Here is a 25737-nt window from a genome sequence, read left to right as displayed (position 1 = left end):
TTCAAAAGATTTTACCATCTTTTGAAGCAACTTTTTTTTTTTAATGTTTTTATTTTATTTTTGAGAGAGAGAGAGAGAGAGAGAGAGAGAGAGAGAGAGAGAGAGAGAGATACAGAGAGAGGAGGGTACAGATGATCTGAAGCAGGATCCGCACTGAAAGCAGAGAGCCTGCTGCGGGGTTCAAACTCACAAACCATGAGATCATGACCTGAGCTGAAGTCAGACACTCAACCAACTGAGCCACCCAGGTGCCCCACCATGTAACAACTCTCAACAAATATTTATTAACACCTTGAAACAAGTACTTGGTGAGGTGCGAAAGATATGAAGACAGAATACAAATCTAGCCAAGAGGTACAGGGTGCCTGGCTGGCTCTGTCAGTGGGGCATGTGACTCTTCATCTAGGGGTTGCAAGTTCAAGCCCCATGTTGGGTGTAGAGAATACTTAAAATAATAAAATCTTTAAAACAAAAACAATCTAATGAGAGGTAAATGAGCAACTAAAATTAAAAAAGGAGAGTAAATCGTACATCAGCACATACTGTTAAATTGAATATGGAGCAAAAAGGGTTAGCAGAACATGAGAATTCTAGAAAAGGAAATCGCAATGAAATGACCTTAAAGAGAATGGATCATTTGAGGAAATGAAAGACGTTCAGTACAACTATCACAAAGGAGTACTATCAGAGCAAGGAAGAAGATGTGAGACACTCTTTAAGGATGGCTGAAAATGCATGCACCTGGGTGGCTCAATCAGTTAAGCATCCGACTCTTGGTTTCAGCTTAAGTCACCATCTCATGGTTCGTGGGTCCGAGCCCTGCACTGCTAGCAGCATGGAGCCTGCTTGGGATTCTCTCTCTCTCTCTCTCTCTCTCTCTCTCTCTCTCTCTCTGCCCTTCTCCCCTCTCATGCTGTCCCTCTCTCAAAATAAATAAATAAACTTAAAAAAATATTTTTTTAAAAGGATGGCTGAAAATGATGCTGGAAAAATACAGTGAGGGGATCAGTTCACAAAAGATCTAATGAACCTGGTATTCAACAACTGTGCTAAATTCACTTCTTAATTCTAAAGTTTATAGGTTCTTTTGCATTTTCCATATATACAATCAAGTTATCGATGAATAAAGACAATTTTACATCTTTCATTCTAGTATTTACACCTTTTATTTATTTTTCTTGCCTGTTGTAATGTCTAGGACCTACATTCAAAGATAAATAAAAGTTGTGGTAGAAGCTATCCCAAACTCAGCAGAAAGTATTTAATATATCACTATTAAGTATATTGTAAGCTGTAGGTTTTTTATAATCTTTATCATACTGAGGATGTTTCTATCCTAACTTGTGGAAAGGTTTTTTTAATCATAAATGATTACTGAATTTTAGCAAAGGTTTTTTCCACTTCTAATAAGATGCTCATCTGGGTTTTCTTCTTTGTTCTATTAATACAAATTACACTGAATGATGTGAATGATTTTCAAATGTTAACTAACCTTGTATTTCTGAAATATCTTACTTGGTCATGATATATCATTCTTTGCATATATCACTGGATTCTAGTTGGTAATATTTATATGTAAATTACATCAAGAAAGAAAGAAAAGAGAAGAAGAAGCAGAGGGGAGGGAGAGAGGATAAGAAGGGAGTAGGCAGAGAGGGAGAGCGAATTGTTGGGTATGAGAAGGTAAGATTAAGAAAAACAAGTTAGTATAGAGGTGCCTGGGTGGCTCAGTTAGTTAAGTCCAACTCTTGATCTCGGCTCAGGTCACGATCTCACAGTTTATGGGATGGAGCCCCACACTGGGCTCTGAGCTGACAGAGCAGAGCATGCTTGGAATTCTCTCGTGCACTCATGCATGCACATGTATGCTCTCTTTCTCAAAATAAATAAACATTTTTTTTTTTAAAAATAAGGAAAAAAAAGAAAAACATGATAATAGAAAAGAATTATTCAACAGAAGAGTTTATAATCCCGAGGGAGACAATCTCCCAAAAAGAACAGGAAAGAAATTGTTTTTTAAAACTGATCATTCTAGGGGCACTTGGGTAGCTCAGTTGGTTGAGCATCCAACCCAACTTCAGCTCAGGTCATGATCTCATGGTTCGTGAGTTCAAGCCTTGCATTGGGCTCTGTGCTGACAGTTCAGAGCCTAGAGCCTACTTCGGATTCTGTGTCTCCCTCTCGCTCTCCGCCCCCCCCCCCCCACTAATGCTCTGCCTCTCTCTCTCTCAAAAATAAACATTAAAAAATAAAAATTAAAAAAATAAAAAATAAAATTAATCATTCTAAGGAGTATAACAGCCAAATAATGTAAGTACCTGGGAGAACAAATAAAACTAAAAGAAGGCATCAAAAAATAAATTTAAAGAAATTTTCTAAAACTGCACTAATTTTCATCCTCACTGAAGGGGCCCAGGACAATGTATGAGCTAAGAAACATCATTGTAAAGTTTGAGAACACTGGGAACAAGACTAACATTATGCTAGTTCCCAGAGAAAAACAAGCCATAGACAAAGAAAAAGGTATCAAAATGGCTTCAGACTCTTCAACCATAACACTAGATCAATGCCTTCAAAATTCTGAACACCATTTACAAAAAAGTATTTGTTAGCCAGCCAAATTAGCAATCAAGAATTAAGAAAGAATAAAGACAACTTCAGACAAACAAGATTTACCACACATCTTTTTTCCAGAAGCTACTAAAGAACTTACTACATCAAAATGATCACACAAAGCAAAATGGATGAAAGAGAGGGATGGGGTATTCTATTTTCCATTACAAATTTTATGTGATCAGTCACATGTAGAACTTCAGTGTAGAACTTCAATTAATCAAATACAACAAAAGTGATACATATGTAACTTTTGCACAAGAACATTTAGCTGTGTGAAATTATATTTTAAATATAATATATTTTTAAATATTATATTATAGAAGAGAAATCTTTTTTTAATTAGATAAAATAAATTAAGCATATTCAAATTCTACTACCAACAATAACTTTTATAGCTTTATACTCTCTCACGAAGTATTTCTGCCCAAAGTAAAAGTTGAAAAAGGTGGGAAATTAATAACTGACATATATAAAAGAGCTTCATAAATGAACTGAAAGGAGAAAAATCTGCCTCTGAATTACATACAAAAGAAACAAAGACATAGCAGAGTCTTCTAATAATAAAGTTGTTCTTGAGTCCAACTATCCAAAGAGAAGGCTGGCTACTCCAAAAACCTTCCAGAAAAAGATGTTCAACAATCTTCCTTGTTAAAAGATTTCACCAAAACTCAAATGCAATAAAAATCAGAGCAAGAGAGAGTGAGAGAGAGCAAAGGAGAGACAGCTGAACTCTGGATGTGTCATATAGCCCAATAACAAGGAGAAAAATCTCTACATGACTGCAGGATGCTGTTGCCTTGTTACCTCCACCCTTCCCATTTCCATTAAGCAGATTTAATCGCTAAATTGATCCCTGACATTACTTACACATATGGTTAGTGCATAACGCACACAGTAGTAAGTTTTAATAAACTTCATTCTCACCAGTTTAGAGAATTATAAGCTAAATGAAGTATTATAAGGAAGATTATCCAACTTCTAGTAAACTTTAAAAACAGAATTAGACTTTTTAATACCTTCTTTTTAAAAAGATTTTAGAGTATGCAAACAAGATTAAAATGACTATGTTTTCATTGCTCGTGCAAAAACATTCTGAGTGAACACAGGCAAATTAATGAGAAAACATATCACTAAAGAGTCAGGAGTTATTAGGCACCCAAATAACATATTTAATTTAAACACATATTTGACTTTTTAAATCAAAACATACATAATATTTAAATACAACATTAAGAAGTATTCATTTTTAAAGCAGAGATTAAAGGTCAAAAGCCCGAAACTGTACTTCTGACAAGGCTGGAAATATAGACAGCAGACTTATCCAGAAGCGACATAATGGTGAAAACCAAGCTCTCCAAGGCAGTTTAAGAATAACTGCGAAGAAGAGCAAAGACATGAGAACAACAGAGACTTGGGGAATACCCACAGAAGAAAGCTAAGCCAGAAGCATAACAAAAGCAGTACAGTCAGCAAGGAAGGGATCTGGGAAGAGTGATGCCATGAAAACCAAGAGAGAAGAGGGTTTCAAGAAAGAGCCAGCAAAGTCAGAGGCTAAATTGAGATCAAAGAGGATGAAGATAAATCAAAACCACAGTAGAATGTGAATGGCCATATTGAATTGGTTAAGATTACCTATTTCCATCTCAACTGACAGAACAAGAATTTATCTTGTGGGGAGGAAAGGATGGGGCATGGACACTTGGAGGAAAACAGACTTTAGTTATCATTCTTGCTGTCTGTAGTCCAAGACCAATAAAAGAGAAACTCCTAAATGATTTGTTTCTTCTCAAGGGCTACACTCACCAAACTGTGGAGCAGGCAAGATTCTAGCCGCTCGAATGGGGCCATGTCGAACAGAAAAGAGCTCCTGCGCTTCCCCACTGATCTGCATGAGAAGACAAAAAATTTCCGTAAATGAAAATACAGGTCAGAACATGATTATATGAAAACAAGATCTCCTAAATTTTATCACAATTTTTTGTCTGAAATGTAATATATGTACACACAGAGACACACACATTTATGGTTGTTCATACACATTCAGCATATTCATATTTAAATTACCACAAATATTTTTAGAAAATGATAAGAGCACACACTTAATATAAACAGGAAAATGAATGATCTGCTCTTAAAGTCTATAATTCTTATCTTTAAGAAACTCCTGTTAGTCTGCTCAGTTCCTGCATGATTGCCTTTCATTTTAGAGCAGAGCAACTATGATTTTTTTAATTAGTACCAGGTGTTCCACGTAACAAAAAGGTAAATATTCTTAGTATTCTGAAAAACAGAACTTAAATGTAGTAATTTCTGCAAATATGTTGTAAAGGAGAAAAAGCAAAACATATTGCAAAGAACACATAGTGGAACATGAATAACCTGTGCACCAGGTTATGGTTCTGCAACTACCTTCCTGTTAACGACTTTGAATAAATCATTTAGCATCTATAAACCTATACATTTCTCTTTTTTTAATATATTTTGAATTAAAATCATAGATATTTAAGGTGTACAACATGATGGTTTCATAGGCATACATAATAAAATTATTACTGCAGTCATTTCCTCCTTTTTTGTATGATGAGAACACATGAAATCTACCCTCAACATTTTTAAAGTATTCAACACAGTGTTATTAACTACAGGCATCATGCCTTAACATTATATCTCTAGACTTACTCATTCTACATAATTGCAACTCTGTACCCTTTCACCAACATCTCTCCACTCCCCTCACCTCCCATAAGCCTGTATTATTTTGCATTTATAAACCTAAAAGGTAAAGGTGCCAAAGAACCTCAAAATACTAATCATTTCAATATTCTATGAATTAAAGAAGTAATATGTAAGCATCTTTAAATGTCATCATTTTTATTATACACATAGATCAAACACTGTATGAATGTTCGTTTTGAGTCATATCAGATTTATTCCTCAGATATAAAGAGTACAGTAGTATATTAATCCAAAGGTAAAAGGGTATGACAATATATGTGTCAAGTGCAAAAACAACTGCTTTTCCAAACTAGTGGTTCAAGAGAACAGTTTGCTGCTAATTGAAGTATTGAGCAGATTAAACTAGAATTAGTTAAGACTGCTTTAAGTGATAATTTAGTCCCCGATACATTTTCATAACTCTCAAGCGTTTGATGGAATATGTGATATCAGATGGGGAAAATGGCCAAAATTATAAAACTAGTTCTAAATACTCAAGAACTTACAACACATGTAATAAATATTCAATAAGAGAAACATGCGGATGGTAGTTTTTTTTCAATAGGGCCTGCCAAACAAGCAGTTTAAAATATAAACAACATATATAAGATAAAAGGCTTATAAAGCTTTCAATATTAAACTGTAAATCTGCAGCACTTCCTTTAACTACTTTTTCAGATCTTCAGCTTCTCTTCTGTCTGAATTTAAGGACTGCAAACTATAAATATTTTGTTTCTTATAAATGTTAACTTACGGTGATGCCTAAAGAGCCATCATATTCATTCTGCCTATAAAAATTACTATAAACTTATTCGCTGGCCACAATGGCAAATCTCTCTATAGCACTTGGGATGCAGGTTTGAGGAATGCTAGGCTCTTCGCACCAACTGTGCAACAACAGCACCACCTATCACCAATTAAACACACCAAACTATAAACTCAGTATAGCAAAAGATAAGAATTTAGCTCTCTACAAACTCCTTTGTGAACATTAATTTTCTACATGAAAAACATGGCCATTATATACTATAGCTCTTAAGTCTACAGTTTAATATTATAGAACAGAATTTAAAATTTAGAAAAAGGCTTAAAATGTCACTTTGTTCAACCTCCCACCCAACACAGGAATCACACATTCTCTAAAATCTAAAAAGCATGATCTCTCTGATATTAAGCACACTTTCACTGAAAGGTACGTCACTAATGTAATACATTTATATTATAGAGTTATTATTAGCTATCTCCACCAAAATGGGGATATAAAAATGGATAAATAATATTCTTCAATATACAGACTATTCTACTTACAAGGAAATAAAAAATTATAAAACATACTGTAGAAGTTGCACTGAAATTGTAATTCAGAGCAATGAAAAACACTTCTCACTCTAACAAATATACATTCATACTTTTAACAAATCATAATATTCTAACACAAAATCTGCTGTGTACTATTATGGCCATATTCCACAGATCTAGCATTTAGCTTTTGGTTCTATCAAATAAAGCCTTAAAGTAAAGTAAAATAAAAAATAAAAGTCTAATCATATTTAACTGACCTATGTGTACTAAATTATACTAAATAATAAAGAACAAGGCAAACCTGTCTTGGCATTCTCACAATATGATAAACATTTGTTAACACTGGATTTAATTCACATGAGCTTTACTCTGACATTGAAAAACATTTTGAAATCTGAACACACCATGCTCTCCAGCATAACAGCTTTCAAAACAGACCTAAATGCTCTATTCTATTCTAAGCTTCTACTCTAAATCCCTCTTTAAATATACCGCAAAGGGTAAGAAAAAACATTAGGATTGATTACAAAATGCATCCCACATTTATTACCCATCCTTTATTACCTCTAAGTTAAGATCCTTCAATCTTTAATTGTAGCATAAGGGAAGGGAGGGATGAAGAAACATTCTGTCACTATTTACAAATATTTGTGACTATGTTAAAATCAAGATTGTTAGAAGCATAATTCCAAAGTATCCTAAGTGAGTCTCAAATGCCAAACTTCTGAGATGAGAGAACTCTCCAAACAATGTGTACAAATGCTACACTGGAATACTATTTCAGAAGAGTGCCAACAAAGTATGTACAGATAAGATGTGCACATTTTAGAAAGAACACAAGTTGGATATGTCCTTACAGGCTCGGCTTTAGCTGCCGCTTTCAATTGCCTCTAATAATTTTATACAGCATGTTCACTGGTAATTCTGCTCTCAAATAAATGCGTGTCAAAACTGATTAAGTTTTTAAAGGCTTTCAAAGTGATTTTTACATTTCTTAAAAAAGAGCTCACTGAAAATGGAAAAAAAAAATCTCAGAGATGAGGATTTTATATATCCTGACAAGAATTACCAGGAGCGTTAAGTTCATTTTTAAACCAACAATAATAATAAATACAAGGGCAGAACTACAAGGAAGGAGTTGTACCAAGCAATGTTCCAACTTCCTGGCAACTGTGGTAACTTGGGGAGAGGAGCAAACAGGGAGGAAACCTCTCCAAGAGTTCCTCATGGGTCTCTGCCTTTGTTCTTACTGGCATTTTAATTTCTGATGACAGACTTTTGTTGTTTGGAGCATAAACCGGACGTACCAGTTTGGAGGCACAATAAGGAGAACAAAGAATGATTTGTTCACACTGTAGGAAAAAAATCTTTTCCAACCATAGAAAATAGCTTTCGCATGGTGAAAATATGCAAATTACATACCAAACCAAAAAAGTGGGGGGGAGAGTACAAGTTTAGAATCTCACAACTCAATCTAAGGCAAAGGGAAATTATAACAGCCGAGACAATACACACAGGGAAAGGGCTATAAAAGTTGTGGGAGAGCTTTATAACTACCTCTAGAAAATTCTAAAAGCAAATGAAGGTCATCTAGCCCTCAGAACCAAACTTGTTTCTGAAATCATGATGACTTTTCAAAGATATATGACTACAAAATAGAAAAGTCAATCAAATACCATGGACAATAATAATAATGCTTTATGACACAGAATTAGGACAAGAGTACATATTTACACCCCCAACTTCCCTTTTAGATACTAGTCAAATGGAGAATTGTGTCTGCAGTTGATTCTTTTTATCAAACATTGTTGAATAACAGACACAGAAGCAACACCTCAATCATACATATATATACAGCTTAATGAATTTTCCATGTTAAAATACCTCTGTCACCAGCACAGACATCAAGAAACAGAACATGACAGATACTCAGAAGGTCCCTCACACCCCTTTCCCAGTCACAAACCCAACTCAAGAATAATCATAACCACTATCCTGACTTCATTACATATAAATTTTACTCATTCAAATTTACGCAAATAGAATCACACAGTATACACTCTTTTGTGAATTACATATGTATGAAATTCATTCATGTTGTTGCATACGATTGGCTTTTTATTTTTTTATTGTATTTTTTAAATTTCTATCGCTATACAGATTTCCACTGTGTGAAAAATACTACAATTTATCCATTTTACTATTGGTGGACTTCCAGGTTGTTTCTAGTTCTTGGCTCTTAAGATGTCAGGAAAAATTGAAAAAACTTTCAAATGAGAAAAAGATCACTATATGTCCTTTCAATGGATTACCAAGAGTGTCTAGTGGACCCTTTGGGGTTATTTGATTTTATACACATCTATACCCTTGTTTTGCAATATTGTAAGTTATAGAAAACTGATAGTAACTGACTCTTGTCCACAGAAATGCAAGTGAATTTTGTCTGGAAGAGATACAATTGAATTCCACTCTATAAAAAAGATGATTCCAGGCAGTACATTTTAGTTTCAGTAGTATATTAACCAGGTTTGCACCTCGTAAAAAGTTCATTTTAGTATTTCTAATTGCCTATATTGGTTCTTCAGATTCTCCCTTGAACCAGCTGTAACTTGCCAAACACCTCATTTATTAATGAGTTAAATAAAATCTATGACATCTGTTCCATTTTACAGTTGTAGAAGAGCCATGATTTTAGCATTTTTAAAAGAACATTGTAAAGAATACTGTTATGAATATTCTTGCACATTTCATTTAGTGAATACATATATATATATATTTCTCCTGGTATAAATCTACTAGTTAGAATTGCTCCTATATTAGGCATATGTGCATATTTTGTAGATTTCAACAAAATAGTTTTCTACAGTGATTGTACAAATTGACACTTCCACCAGCAATGAAAAAGAGTTCTACCTGCTCACTTCCTCACCAACAGTTTGTATCAGGCACTCTGGCGTGTTCAATGGGACTTTCACTGTGGTTTTAATTTGTATTTTCTTCATGACTAAGGAGATGGATCAAACACCTTTTCATATGCTTATTGGAATTAGTTATACTATTCCATGAATGACTGTTAAAGTCTCTTGCCCACTACAGTTCCCTGATTCTAAGACATTATGGATTTAAATCTATTGTGCACAGCGAATGAAATGCAGGTCAGTATCCTCTGAAAAGTAATGCTGCTTCAAACTAACTATATAAATAGTCTTCATTGTAGTGGACTGCCATCAGGGAAAATGATGTAAGACTTTTGTCCTGAAGGACCCTTGATTACCACATGTATATATGATGAATAGTTCAGAATATGAATGAGACTCAAGAACTCATTTCAAGAAAAAGGTAGAACTCTTTGTAACTAATCAAATTCATATCTTAATTCCAAATCCAGTAATAAATAAGCAACCCTCCCTTCAACAAGGTACAATGGCTTGGTTATAGCGACATGATATCCATCTCTTGAAGTGAAAAATATGATTTGTAAAAATTCATACTAACATTCAAAGAAAATTCCGTCTCTGTTAAAGATAGGAAACACACAAAAATTACTATACTTTCCCTGGAACTCAAACAGCTCAAACAAAAGATAATGACTAGTAGTTCTTTTTCTTGATACTTTAACAAGTTTTCATCTTTAAAATAAAAAAAATTAAAAAGAAGTATTAATTTGCCTATTTTTTTTCAAAATGGGTACAGCATATATAGCAGATGATTTCCAGGCTAGAAATATGAATTGAAAACCAAGACACCAGACATGAAAGACAAAAGAAAAAAATTCCCCATGTTTATCTCATGCACATGCAGACTTTCAATCAAAAATATCTTTCATGTCAGAGTTCTCCACACCAGTAATGGCTCCGGTTCCACTTGGAAAGTCTGACAGAGTAAAAGCAGCCCACAGGTGGGACCCTGGAAGTTTTATTCTTTTCCCAAAATCAAGGGAAAGTACAACAATGACAAGTACAATGGCAAGTACATACAACAATATGCCAGGATCATAGGTTGCAAATATCACACATCAACCACATCAAATATTCCAACAAACTGGACTTGTGTTTATTAACTATAATAATTTGAGAGAGAGAGAGAAAGAGAGAGAGAGAGACAGACAGAGCACGAGTGGGGGAGGGGTAAAGAGAGAGAGGGAGACACAGAATCTGAAGCAGGCTCCAGGCTCTGAGCTGTCAGCACAGAGCCCAATTCAGATCCTCTGTCCCCTTTCTCTCTGCCCCTCCCCTGCTCTCACTCTCTCTCAAAAAATAAAATAGAGGTGATGATATATCTAAGAAGGCAACTGTAATGATTAAATTGCATATCTAAAATATGTAACATAAAAGACAGTTAAATCAAAAAGATGCTTGTTGAATAAATGGATGAATAAATGACTGGGTCTATATCAGCCTCATTATTCAATCTTAATGGTATTTAGCATAAATCTGACTTTGCCCCACTGTTCTCAAAGCAAGTTATTAATATTTAATGTCTGAAAATGTGTTATAATACCATACAATAAAACACATTTGGTACATCTCATTCTTGAAGCCACCAGTATATTACTTCCTATGTTTTACAGCTCTCAGTAAAAGGGCTATTACCAAGGTGGAAAGCAGCACATCATCTGTGCAACAGTTCTTACAAGGCAGTCTCCACCCTCTCTAGCAAATACCCTACACTCATTCCAATCTTTATGTGTTTATATGATGTTTTTACCTGCAACAGGTTTTCTTACCAACTATGATGTTTTAAAAACAGCACATTTAAATATGCAAATAGTTATCAATCTTTCTAAATATGCCACATGTACTAACCACACAGATACAACTGAAATGAAGTTCCTTAAAAAAAAGAGCATCATTTCCTTAAAGGTAACACCAAATAAAAGTTTTTTAATTAAGAAGAAAATGTAAACTATAGACTTAAAGTTATTAATAACTTATATCAATATTGGTTCATTAATTTTAACAAATGTACCTCACTAATGCAAGATGTTAAACAGGGGCAAATACAGTGGTGAGGGGATACATGGGAACTCTCTGTACTTTCTACTCAATTTTTAGGTAGACCTATAATTGGTCAAAAAAATAATGTCTATTAACTTTTATTTACATATATAGGCATGGAAAAATGTGGAAATTCCACAAATAAATTTTAACCTTTCCTGATACCCCTCCCAAAAATACAGAGAGTGAGAATGAAGAGGTGATGAGGTCTTATACTAAGAGAATTCAGTTCTTAAAGCAACAGAAGGAACTCACTTCGCCTATTTAAATGTACAAGTGTATAGTTATCACTTTGCTAACTACTTCACATGTGGTAATCATACAGACCACACAACTGAACTGACGATGAAGTTCTTTAAAAAAATGAACATTTAATGACTTTTTTTTTAACTTCAGAAGTCACAACAAGTTTTTAATTGGGAGGAAAAGCAAAAATACAAAGAAATATAGGGAAAGGAGTGAGAAGTATGACGTTATACCATGGTATTCGATTAATAAGCAACAAAATGACTCCACTAGCTACATGAGTAACTATTATAACTACAAAGCAATCTCTAATGAGAGCTGATAGTCTCTCTCTAGAATCACCCCATGAGCCAATTGGATGATATATTTTCATTTTAGATGTAAGGAAACAAAAAACAATATTCTCCAAACATGACCAGACCAAAGAGGCATCAAAATCTCCTGTTAGTATACTGTATTCAAAACAGTTTTTAACCTCAAGCCTTTTTTCTCCAACAAGTCACTGCCAGGGCGTTATTTTATGTTTTACAACTCTGTTCCAACAATTTCAAAAACTTAAGACAGCACAGTTTGAAGAAAGGATTCCTAATAGTAAGAGCTTTGGAAAGCTCTTAAAATTAGGAGGAAGACAGGGATAACATTTTTGTTTTATTTTTGCCTAACTAACCACAAATGATTCAGTTAATGTCAGAGTGTCAGTATCTCTGTAACCTACTGTGTATGCCATCAAAAAAAAAAAAAAACGCAAACCACAAAAACCACCTAAAACACATATTTTTGAGGACTAACAACTTATAGAGCAGATACTTGCTAACCACATAAAGCAGAGAGCAATTGAGTCTATATTTTGGTCTTGACACGAAATTCAAAATACAAAACTTGAGCAAGAAGGAAGTGAGTTGCAAGAACAATATGAAAACCACAGAACACAAATAATGAATGGAACTTGTAATCATATTTTCATACTTCCAAATTTTTGCACACACAGAGGAGTACTTTAAGGCGACTTTAACCTTTCCCCTCCAGTCTGATTTTTGAAAGGAAGATCAAAGAAAACAGTTTAAACTCACACGTTCCTTTGGTTATGCAACACAGATTTAGACCTTACACTTCAAAACCCCAGCCATTATTTCAGCACCACCAATCCAAATACCATTCCGAGCTTTGAAGCAGCCCTAATGGTATCTTCCATTTGAAAGTAACACTTTTGTAGTCAAAAGATCTTACTCAGGGTAGATGTTAATGTAAAACCACTCAGACTACACAGACACATATGGCTGGAAGCAGCCTGGAAGGTGTTCAGAAGTCAATGTAACACCATTACAGAGAGTGTCAGCCTAGCAGCTGTCATAAACACTTCATCATCACTCAGACACACAAACTGGATTCCCTTTAACTTGTTACTTTATTTTGTGCAGAATACATGTCCAATTGGAAAGAGAGAAAACAGTGCTACAGATAAGCCAATTTTGGATTACAGACTCTTTCTACTTCTAAAAGACTGAGTTTGGGGGCACCTGGGTGGCTCAGTTGGTTAGGCAACTGACTTCAGCTCAGGTCATGATCTCATAGATCGTGAGTTCGAGCCCCGTGTCAGGCGCTGTGCTAACAGCTCAGAGCCTGGAGCCTGCTTCAGATTCTGTGTCTCCCCCTCTCTCTACCCCTCTCCTGCTCATGCTCTGTGTCGCTCTGTCTCTCAGTAATAAATAAATGTTTAAAAAAAAATTTTTTAAAGACTGAGTTTGTCATATTTGATTGGTATTGTAAATGTATCCTGATACAATCTGTTGGCTGAAGACAGTTTTGCATAGATATCTAACCAAAAAGAAACATTATATTAAATAGAAGCCTAAGATTGTTCTTCTGTAAAATAGATACCTTATGAACTTGTAAGACTGACAAGATGATTTAAAAAATGAATGACAACATCAATGGTAGCAGGAAGCAGAGCAACTACAACTCTCAGATATTGCAGGTGAAAGTGTATCATGGTTCAACATCTTTGAAAAACCTGTAGGCAATTTCTAATCAAGTTAAATATATGCCTGACCTGTGGCCCAGCAATGCTGCTCCTAAGTACATACTCAAAAATAGAGCACATAAATCTACAATTATGTTCACAGGAGCTATATTCATTATAGAAACATATATGCCCATCCCAAAAGGATAATAGCTAAACAATTGGTATATCTAATCAGTGGGATATAACACAGTAATAAAATCAAAAATCAAAAATACAAACCATGACAACATGCAACGACATGGATGGATCTAAAAAATACACTGAACAAAAAAAGACACAAAGGAGTACATACTGTGTGCCTCTATTTATATGACGTTCAATACAGATCTGTGGTCAGAATAGTTATCATCTTACCTGAGGGGAAGGGAAATATTGGCTGAGGAACTACATAAGTAAGAAAAATGCTCTACATTTTGTTCTCAATGTTACTTTCACTTATTTACATATGGGTACAAACATACACATTTACATAATCACATATACACACACAAAGAGTCTTCAAACTACAGACTTGAGGTTTGTATTTTTTTTTTTTTTAATTTATTTTTGGGACAGAGAGAGACAGAGCATGAACGGGGGAGGGGCAGAGAGAGAGGGAGACACAGAATCGGAAGCAGGCTCCAGGCTCTGAGCCATCAGCCCAGAGCCCGACGCGGGGCTCGAACTCACAGACCGCGAGATCGTGACCTGGCTGAAGTCGGACGCTAAACCGACTGCGCCACCCAGGCGCCCCAAGGTTTGTACTTTTTAGAGTATATATGCTATATCTGAATTTTTTAAAGATATCTACCATAAATAAATTATGGTACATCCAGACAATGTAATATTATTTAGTGCTAAAAAGAAATGAGCTACCAAGCCATGAAAAGACTTGGGCATAACTTAAATGTGTATTACTAAGTGAAAGAAGCCAATCTGAAACAGCTACATGCTGTATGATTCCAACTATATGACATTATGGAAAGGCAAAACTATACAGTAGTCCCCCTTTATCTATGAGCGATACATTCTAAGACCTCCAGGGGATGCCTGAAACTGTGGATAGTAAGAAATCCTATAAATACATTTTCCTATATGTATATATCATGGTGAAGTTTCATTTATAAATTAGGCACAGTAAGAGATTAACAACAACAATGAAATAAGACAATTATAACAATATACTATAAGAGAAGTTATATGAATGTCTCTCTCTCAAAACATAATGTACTGTATTTACTCTCTTTGTGGTGATGTCAGATGATAAAATGCCTACGTGATGAGATGAAGTGAGATGAATGATGCAGGCATGTGACGTAGTATTAGACTACTATTCACCTTATGGCAATACAACAGATGCAGGATCGTTTGCTTCCAGACCACAGCTGACTGTGGGTAACGGAAATCATGGAAAGCAAAACCACAGATAAAAGGGACTACTGATGTGGAATGTTGATAGTGGGGAGGCTGTGCATTTTAAGGGTTAAATATGAGCTTTAATTTTTTATCTACAAAATGAGAATGACACTAAATAGTGAAACTAAGGGGTGCCTGCCTGGCTTAAATCAAAGATTCTTGTGTGCATCTTGAGTGTGCAATTCTTTTTTTTTTTTTTTTTCAACGTTTTTTATTTATTTTTGGGACAGAGAGACAGAGCATGAACGGGGGAGGGGCAGAGAGAGAGGGAGACACAGAATCGGAAACAGGCTCCAGGCTCCAAGCCATCAGCCCGGAGCCTGACGCGGGGCTCGAACTCACGGACCGCGAGATCGTGACCTGGCTGAGGTCGGACGCTTAACCAACTGCGCCACCCAGGCGCCCCGAGTGTGCAATTCTTTATGTCAGGGTTGTGAGTTCAAGCCTGATGTTGGGTATAGAGAGTACTCAAAAATAAAAAATCTTAAAAAAAAAATAGTAAAATTGACAGGATAATAGAGAATAATAGGTGATGCACCTAATATGATGGTGTGGTATATTCTGATTATTCAAATTACAGATGCTATTATTTATATTAACATTATGAAATTTCACTAGGCAGCGCAAGTGTCAAAACTCCCCCAGGCATCTCCTCACTACTCAGTGCTCTGCGGTGCTCCATTCGTTCCTCCACTGGAACATGAATTTCACAGGCCAGGGTTTCTCAACTTCAGCCCTACTGACATTTTGGAATGGACAATGCTTTGTTGAGCAAAAATGTCCTAAACATTGTAGGAAGCTTTGTAGCATCTCTGGCTTTCATCTACGAGATGCCAGTAGCAACTCCCAATCGTGACAATAAAAAATGTCCGCAAACATGGCAAATGTTTCCTTGCGGGCAAAAGCACTCCCATCTGGGAAGCACTGACACAGACTGCAATTATGTAGTGACACCTCACATATGTAGAATGTGATCTGCTCAGGACTCAGGTCTTAGTGATATTTGTATCTCCTAATACGTGGCATAGACCCTAGGCTTCAATGTGGCTAAATGGAAAAAGTATGATGCTATTAATTAATAAACATAGAGATTTTAGGAAGAAGGGACAGATTGGGAATGGAATGGGATGTAAGCCAATAGCAAACGATTATGAACTTTAGTTTGTATCTTTCTAAAATTGACTCTCTAGCACTCTTAGATGAAAATACTGAGCAAAATATTGAAATCTTGAAATACATTTACTAAACATATACACACATATATACGTCTACATGTACACATACATACATAAATGTATATATATAAACATATATATATATATATATATATATATATATATATATATATATCCAACTAACTGCCAGACAATGTACTTGGTACCAGATATATAAAGACCATGAAAACATGATCAAAGTAATAAAATAAAAAACACAAACCATGACAACATACAACAACATGGATGAATCTAAAAAATACACTAAACAAAAAATGACACAAAGGAGTACATACTGTATGCCTCTATAAAGAACTTATTAAACTCAAGACCCAAAAAACAAACAATCCAGTGAAGAAATGAGCAAAAGACATGAATAGACACTTTTCTAAAGAAGATATCCACAGGGGCGCCTGGGTGGCTCAGTCGGTTAAGCGTCCGAATTCGGCTCAGGTCACAATCTCGCAGTCCGTGAGTTCGAGCCCCGCGTCAGGCTCTGTGCTGACTGCTCAGAGCCTGGAGCCTGTTTCAGATTCTGTGTCTCCCTCTCTCTCTGACCCTCCCCCGTTCATGCTCTGTCTCTCTCTGTCTCAAAAATAAATAAACGTTAAAAAAAAATTTTTTTTTAATAAAGAAGATATCCACATGGCTGACAGACATATGGAAAAATGCTCCACATCATTCATCATCAGGGAAATACAAATCAAAACCACCATGAGATACCACCTCACACCTGTCAGAATGGCTAACATTAACAACTCAGGCAACAACAGATGTTGGTGAGGATGCGGAGAAAGAGGATCTCTTTTGCACTGCTGGTGGAAATGCAAGCTGGTGCAGCCACTCTGGAAAACAGTATGGAGGTTCCTCAAAAAATTAAAAATAGAACTATCCTATGACCCCAGCAATTGCACAACTAGGTCTTTATCCAAGGGATACAGGTGTGCTGTTTTGAAGGGACACATGCACCCCAATGTTTTACAGCAGCACTATCAACAATAGCCAAAGTATGGAAAGAGCCCAAGTGTCCATCAACAGAAGAACGGATAAAGAAGAGGTGGTATATCTATACAGCCAAGTACTACTTGGCAATCAAAAAGAATGAAATTTTGCCATTTGCAACTACGTGGATAGAACTAGAACACACTATGCTAAATGAAATTAGTCAGAGAAAGACAAATATCATGTGACTTCACTCATATGCAGAATTTAGGATACAAAACAGATGAACGTAAGGGAAGGAAAGCAAAAATAATATAAAAACAAGGAGGGGGACAAAACATAAGAGACTCTTAAATACAGAGAACAAACGGAGGGTTGCTGGAGGGGCTGTGAGTGGGGGGATGGGCTAAATGGGTAAGGGGCATTAAGGAAGACACTTATTGGGATAAGCACTGGGTGTTATACATAGGGGATGAATCACTGGAATCTACTCCCGAAATCATTATTGCACTATATGCTAACTAACTTGGAAATAAATAAATAAATAAATAAATAAATAATTTTAAAATTTTTTTAAAAAGTAAAATCATAAAAAAAAGTGAAAATGTCAGAATACCTATAAAGGAGACTATTGGGACAAATGATGAAATCAGAAAATGGATTGTGGATTACATAACAGTATTGTATCAAATGTAAATGTCCTGGTTTTGATAGTGCTATAGTTGTATAAGATAATGTGCCTTATTCTTAGCAATATATACTGAATTATTTACGGAAAAGGGGTACATTATTTCTCCTACTTATTAACCATTCAGAAAAAAATCTGCACAAATAAAAAAACTGAGAGAATGATATAGCCAGTGAGGCAAAATGTCCATAACCGGTAAATTTGGGTAAATCAAGGAGCTCCTTGTACTAATTATAAAATTTTCTGGAAGTTTAAAATTATTGCAAAATAAAAAGCATCTTTCAAACTCCACAATGAGATACTAGTACACACCTACCAGAATGGTAAAAATTTTTAAAGCTAACAATACCAAAAACCAATGAGAAATATGGAGCAAATGAAACTTTCATACATTGCTAGTGGGCATACATATTGGTAAAACTACTTTGGAAAACTGGTTATATGAACTAACGTTAAACATACATATACGCTATAACACAGCAAATCTACTCTAGGTCTATATGTCCAAGAGAAATGGATACAGTATATGTCCACCAACAACCATATAAAATAACATTCAGAGAAGTTTTATTTATAATGCTCAAAAACTGGAAACAACCAAAAATGTCTATTGGCTATATAGTGGACTTCTTTAAATGTGTTGTATTCATGATAAAATACTACACAGAAAAAAAATAAGAACAGATTACTGCTACACACAAGAACATGAAAGAATCTCATAGTCATACTGTTAAAAGAGAAAGAAGCCAAACATAAAAGAGCACAGGTATCTACGATATTTTTTATGAAGTTCAAAAACAGAAAAACTAATCTCTGGCAGAAGTCAGCATATTGGTTATTTGGAGGTATAAGGAGGACAATATTAACAGGGAAGTGGAATTCTTCGGAGTTGCTGCAAATGTTCTATATCTTATTCTGAGTGATCTACAGAAGCTTATATACATATATAACAATTCAGTCTGCACACTTAAGACCTGTGTACTTTACTGTATTTAATATATTCAATAAAATTTAAAACAAGAGGATTTATAACAAAAGAAAAAAATTGCGTTCCACACACTCATAAGTCTGTGTCCAAAGAATACTTTCTGCTTTAGAACAGAAAAACATCAAAAATATTCCAAACAAGATTCCAATTTGTGGTAATAAATTTCAAACTCAAAGTAGAGTGCATATATTAAATCAACAAAAGTAACATAAAGCCACTATTAAAACACAAGGAAAAATTAAACTTCAGATGTAAGACTTTTCTAAAGTGACACTGTAAGAAACACTCTAAGCAAAAGTATTTTTCTCTGTTAATACAGGTGGATTCTAGAAGTTGTTGCAACATCATTCTTCATTTTTGCTTCCATTCATTCCAGGACAATCAATGCTATTCCACTGCAGATGACTAAAGAGCCATCCTTTACTTCTCTTCCCAGTAAACAAGAGACTAGACCAAACAAAATAAGGACCTATTTTCAATGAGCACAATTTTTTGATTCAGGTCCATATTCAAATTTCCTCTGTTTGCCAGATACCCAAATCATAGACTTTATATTGCTCCCAAGTGAAACTCATAAAAATTGTTCCTGGCTAGCAATCGTGACATGGCAAGGTCTACTGGCACCCAACTTCTAATAAATAAAATACTAATTGGTATTTACCTCAAATATGCCCTTGCATGTTTCTCTAAAGCTTTAGTGTAAAAGCTACATACGCTAAAAGCTAGGGGAAATATTTCCTTTCAAGAGAACAGCTGCACTTTTCTTACCGCAATGTGTTAGTGACACCTAGTGTCACATCTTTGAAGTACATTCAAAGCTCCAAGAAGGCACTCCACATGAACCTTAGGTTCAGTAAGTTAACATTTGGAGTGCTTTCTTGGAGCTGGAGGGGAGGTAGGGGGTGGGGGATTTAGGCTAAAAGGGTGATTAAGGAGGTATTAAGGTGATTAAGGGTATTAAGGAGGGCACTTGTTGTGATGAGCACTGGGTGTAATATGTAAGTGAAAAATCACTAAACTCTACTCCTGAAACTATTATACTGTGTGTTAATTAACTAGAATTTAAATAAAAACATGAAACATTAAAAAAACCTTTGGAAAAAAAAAGAAAGAAAAAATACCGTTTCATGCAATGCAACCGTCATCTTCTAGGTACTGTAATGAATATATTTTCAAGATTTTTTAAGATATTAAGAATTTCAGGGGCACCTAGGTGGCTCAGTAGGTTAAGCGTCCAACTTCAGCTCAGGTCATGATCTTGTGGTTTATGAGTTCAAGCCCTGCATCAGGCTCTGTGCTGACAGTTCAGAGCCTGGAGCCTGCTTCAGATTCTTTGTCTCTGCCCCTCCCCCTCCCTCCCTCCCTCTCTCTGTCTCTCTCGCTCAAAAATAAACATTAAAAAAAATTTTTTTAAGACATTAAGAATTTCAAAAGAGAATGATAAAACTAAGTAGCCACTTAAACAGACACCAGAAAGAGCACCTGATGGGCTTGGTCAGTGGAGCATGCAACTGTTGATCTCAGGGTTCGAGCCCCACGTTGGGTGTGAAGGTTACTTAAAAAAAAAAATCTTGGGGTGCCTGGGTGGCTCAGTCAGTTGAACGTCTGACTTGGGCTCAGGTCATGATCTCATAGTTCATGAGTTTGAGCCCCACATCGGGCTCTGTGCTGACAGCTCAGAGCCTGGAGCCTGCTTTGGATTCTGTGTCTCTGTCTCTCTCTGCTCCCCCCACCCCCATTCACACACACACACACACACACACACACACACACACACACACACACACACACACACTGTCTCTCGCTCTCTCTCAAAAATAAATAAACATTGAAAAATTAAAAAATAAAATCTTAAAGGGCAGTTGGGTGGCTCAGTGAGTTGAACATCTGACTCTTGATTTCAGCTCAGGTCATGATCCCAGGGTTGTAGGATCGAGCCCCATGTCGGGCTCTATGCTGAACATGGAGCCTGTTTAGGATTCTCATTCTCTCTCTCTCTCTCTCTCTCTCTCAAATTAAAAATAATGGCAAGAAAACAGACACTCAGATCAATGGAACAGAATAGAGAACCCAGAAATGGACCCACAAATGTATGGCCAACTAATCTTTGACAAAGCAGGAAAGAATATCCAATGGAATAAACACAGTCTCTTCAGCAAGTGGTACTGGGAATACTGGACAGCGATGTGCAGAAAAATGAACCTGGACCACTTTCTTACACCATACACAAAAAGAAACTCAAAATGGATGAAAGACCTCAACGTAAGACAGGAAGCCATCAAAATCCTCAAGAAGAAAGCAGGCAAAACCTCTTTGATCTTGGCCACAGCAACTTCTTACTCAACACGTCTCCAGAGGCAAGGGAAACAAAAGCAAAAATGAACCACTGGGACCTCATCAAAATAAAAAGCTTCTGCACAGTGAAGGAAACAATCAGCAAAACTAAAACTGAAACTAAAAACTAAAAGGCAACCGACAGAATGGGAGAAGATATTTGCAAATGACATATCAGAAAAGGGTTAGTATCCAAAATCTATAAAGAACTTATCAAACTCAACACCCAAAAAACAAACAATCCAGTGAAGAAATGGGTAAAAGACATGAATAGACACTTCTCCAAAGAAGACATCCAGATGGCCAACCGACACATGAAAAAATGCTCCACATCACTCATCATCAGGGAAATACAAATCAAAACCACCATGAGATACCACCTCACACCTGTCAGAATGGCTAACATTAACAACTCAGGCAACAACAGATGTTGGCAAGGATGTGGGTGCATGTGTCGCTTCGAAACAGCATACTTGTATCCCTTGGAAAAATACCTGGTAGTGCAATTGCTGGGTTGTAGGGTAGTTTTATTTTTAATTTTTGGAGGAACCTCCATACTAGTTGTGAGATGGTGACGAGGATGCAGAGAAAGAGGATCTCTTTTGCATTGTTGGTGGGAATGCAAACTGGTGCAGCCACTCTCGAAAACAGTATGGAGGTTCCTTCAAAAATTAAAAATAGAACTTCCCTACAACCCAGCAATTGCACAACTAGGTCTTTATCCAAGGGATACAGGTAGGCTGTTTTGAAGAGACACATGCATCCCAATGTTTATAGCAGAACCATCAACAATAGCCAAAGTATGGAAAGAGCCCAAATGTCCAACGATGGATGAATGGATAAAGAAAATGTGGTACATGTATACAATGGAATATTACTCGGCAATCAAAAAGAATGAAATCTTGCCATTTGCAACTACATGTATGGAACTAGAGGGTATTATGCTAAGCGAAATGAGTCAGAGAAAGACAAATATCATACGACTTCACTCATATGAGGACTTTAAGACACAGTACAGATGAACACAAGGGAAGGGAAGCAAAAATAATATAAAAATAAGGAGGGGGACAAAACATAGGAGACTCTTAAATATGGAGAACAAACAGAGGGTTACTGGAGGGGTTGTGGGAGGAGGGATGGGCTAAATGGATAAGGGGCATTAAGGAATCTACTCCTGAAATCATTGTTGCAGTATATGCTAACTTGGATGTAAATTTAAAAAATAAATTAAATTAAATTAAATTAAATTAATTAAATTAAATTAAATTAAATTAAATTAAATTAAATTAAATTAAATTAAAAACTAAACTAAGGGGCTCCTGGGTGGCTTAGTTGTTTAAGCGTCCAACTTTGGCTTGGGTCATGATCTCAAGGTTTGTGAGTTCAAGCCCCACATCAGGCTCTGTGCTGACAGCTCAGAGCCTGGAGCCTGCTTCAAATTTTGTGCCTCCCTCTGCCTCTGCCCCTCTCCTGCTCATGCTGTGTGTCTGTCTGTCTGTCTATCTCTCTCTCTCTCTGTCTCAAAAATAAAGACTTTTTTTAATTTAATAAAAAATAAAAATAAAATAATTAAAATTAAAATTAAATTAAATCTTTAAATAAATAAAAAAATAGACAACATAAAAAGTAGGGAAAACTATCAGGACTTTTATAATGGTATATCTTGGGTTTCTTATCCACTGAAAATTTTAAGTGAGACCTCTATTACTTACACTATGCAATACAATTTTTGCCTCATATAATTTTTAACATAATGTAAGTATAAGTCTAATAATAAATTCTACTTCTTCTAAAACTAGCTATCTTACATACCAGGTAGCACCAGCCCCAGGTCAATACCTTGGGAACAACTTTGACTCTTTCTTCTCCTCTTAATATCTTATCAGATACCACAAAAACAAACTTTGTTCAAGGTTCTCAACCTCATATTGGACAATGTTGAAACTGATTCCTAAGTAGCCTTATAACCTCTTCTTTTCTCCCTATTCTCTATTCATCCCACTGTCACTGCAAAATAAATCTTTATTAAGTATGGATTTTGCAATGTATCTCTGTTACTCAAGGATTTTTAATGAGTTCACACTGGCTGAAAGATTTAATAAATCCAAGTTCTCATCTTGCAGTTCAGATTTCTTCCCTGAAACTTCTATATCTCATCCCATGTCCAGAGTGCATATAACCACTAAAATGAATGTTAATAATCATAGAAGTGAGAGTTGTCTGTGTTAAATAAAATAACATGACTACACAACGTCTAAAACATAGACACTCTCATAAACTCCTCCTCCACCTGGATGCCCTGTTGATAGTATTTGTCAAACCATGTTATAAATGACCAATTATTTATTTTTTAATTTCCATTCTGGCACAAACAGATACTTCTGTAAATGACAAACACATATTTAGATGATGTGCAACTAGCAAACAGCTATGGATGTCTAAAAGCTTACTCTCATTTTCTGTACTTATTTTGTTGCATACAGTAACAAATACTTCACTATTACCAGTTCATGGACCAGCACTACCAGTTCATCCTCCACTAACTGAAAACTGAACTCACTATCTTTCCACCCATATTTGCTCTTTATCATACCTTTACTATTTTGTAAGAGGCATCGCTGTCTACATCTGTTCAAAATCCTCAAATGACTTCCACAACTCATTTTTTTAGTGGGCAAAAAAAATCCTAAAAGATATTCCTAAAAGATACTCAAATGGCCAACAATATATGAAAAAGTAGTCCAACATTATTAGTCCACAAGGTGCCACCCATAAGAATGGCTAAAATTAAAAAGATGGACAACACCAAATGTTGATGAGGTTAATGGAACAACTCCTACACGGCTGGGGGAAATATAAGATGGTACAAAAAGGTTTGGAGTCTGTTATAAAACTGACCACATTCCTACCCTATGAAGCTACAATTCCACTTGTAGGCATTTACCTAAGAGAAATGAACACACACTTAACAAAAAGACTTACAGAAGATCTTCACAGCAGCTTTGGTCAGAAAAGGCAAAAGCTACAAATAGCCCAGCTATCCATCACTAAAAGAAGGGATAAACTATGGTATATTCATAAGTTGGAGTATTATTTGGCAATAAAAAGGAATAAACATCATGGGTGAATCTCATAAACATGCTGAGTGAAGGAAGCCTTCCACAAAAAAAAAAAAAAAGAAAAAGTGCATATAGTATAATAGCACAGGAAGTTATAAAACAGGCAACACTAATCTATAGTGAGGGAAAAAATGAGAACAGTGGTTGCTTCTGAATGGGATGGAAGAAAATTAACTAGGAATAGACATGAAGGAAATTTCTTCAGTGATAAACATGTTCTGTATCTTGACAGAGATCTGGGTTACCTAGGTGTATGCATTTATCAAAGCTCAATAACTTGACATATTAAGAATTGTGTATTTAATGGCTGTAGAGTTTATCCAACAAAAATTAATCAAATATTGAACTCTAATTAATGATAGCACGAAAAAATAGGGTAAAGTATACTGAAGTTTACAATTTATTTTGAAATGCATTGAACAAGATGGATATGAAATAAAGGAAGTATAGTAAAATTTTAATGATTCAAATCTAGGTGTAGATATACATGCTTTCACCATAAAATTGTCACAACTTTGCTCTACATTTGAAATTTGTGAAGTCTGTAGTTGACAAAGCTCTAGCCCACGACCACTTCTCAGGCATCATCTCCAAGCATTCTTCACCTTGCCCACCCACCTCCAGCTAAACTGCCTCCTTGCTGTTCTTGAACACAGGAAACAAAGTCCTACCACAGAGTACTGGCTTTGAATGTTCCTCCTTCAAATACCCATAAGGATCACTCTTCCACACTTTTGCTCAAAGGATCTTTGAGAGAGACTTCCCCAGGCCACCCTGTATAATACAACAACCCACAGCAACATCAACCACCCCATCCTAACACTTACCATCATCTAGTATACTAGATGTTTGTTTATTATCATCTTCCTCCCTACCACACAAAGAATGATTTTGTTTTGTTCATTGTTGTTTTCCCAGCACCTTGAACAGGGTCTGGCTCATAAACAAAAATCAATAAATCTTTGCTGAGTAAGTGAATTAATAAATGAATGGGGTAAGTACAAATGGCTTTACAAGAATGCAATCTGGAAAATCTATCAAGAGCCTTGGTGTATCTACTTTCATTGATCTCTCCAAATTACATGATCATAAAGATATTTGTCTCAATATTCTTTAAGAAGACAAAAACTTAAAAAATCTAAATCAATGTCCAACCAT

General features: G+C 35.6%; 1 protein-coding gene across 12 annotated transcripts in view; it reads right to left on the bottom strand.

Annotated features, from left to right (window-relative positions):
* The window catches only part of BCAS3 (BCAS3 microtubule associated cell migration factor), a 608014-nt gene that overhangs the window by 550245 nt on the left and 32032 nt on the right, over positions 1-25737 (bottom strand). For all 12 annotated transcript variants that reach the window (XM_042915733.1, XM_042915732.1, XM_042915730.1 and 9 more), the window contains one exon: positions 4420-4501. In XM_042915733.1, the coding sequence (XP_042771667.1) occupies positions 4420-4501 (82 nt within the window). The remainder of the gene's footprint in view (positions 1-4419; positions 4502-25737) is intronic.

This window comes from Panthera leo, chromosome E1 (assembly GCF_018350215.1).
Source record: "Panthera leo isolate Ple1 chromosome E1, P.leo_Ple1_pat1.1, whole genome shotgun sequence".
Lineage (NCBI taxonomy): Eukaryota > Metazoa > Chordata > Mammalia > Carnivora > Felidae > Panthera > Panthera leo.
Note: the sequence above shows the minus strand (reverse complement) of the source record. Positions and strands in the feature narration are given on the sequence as shown.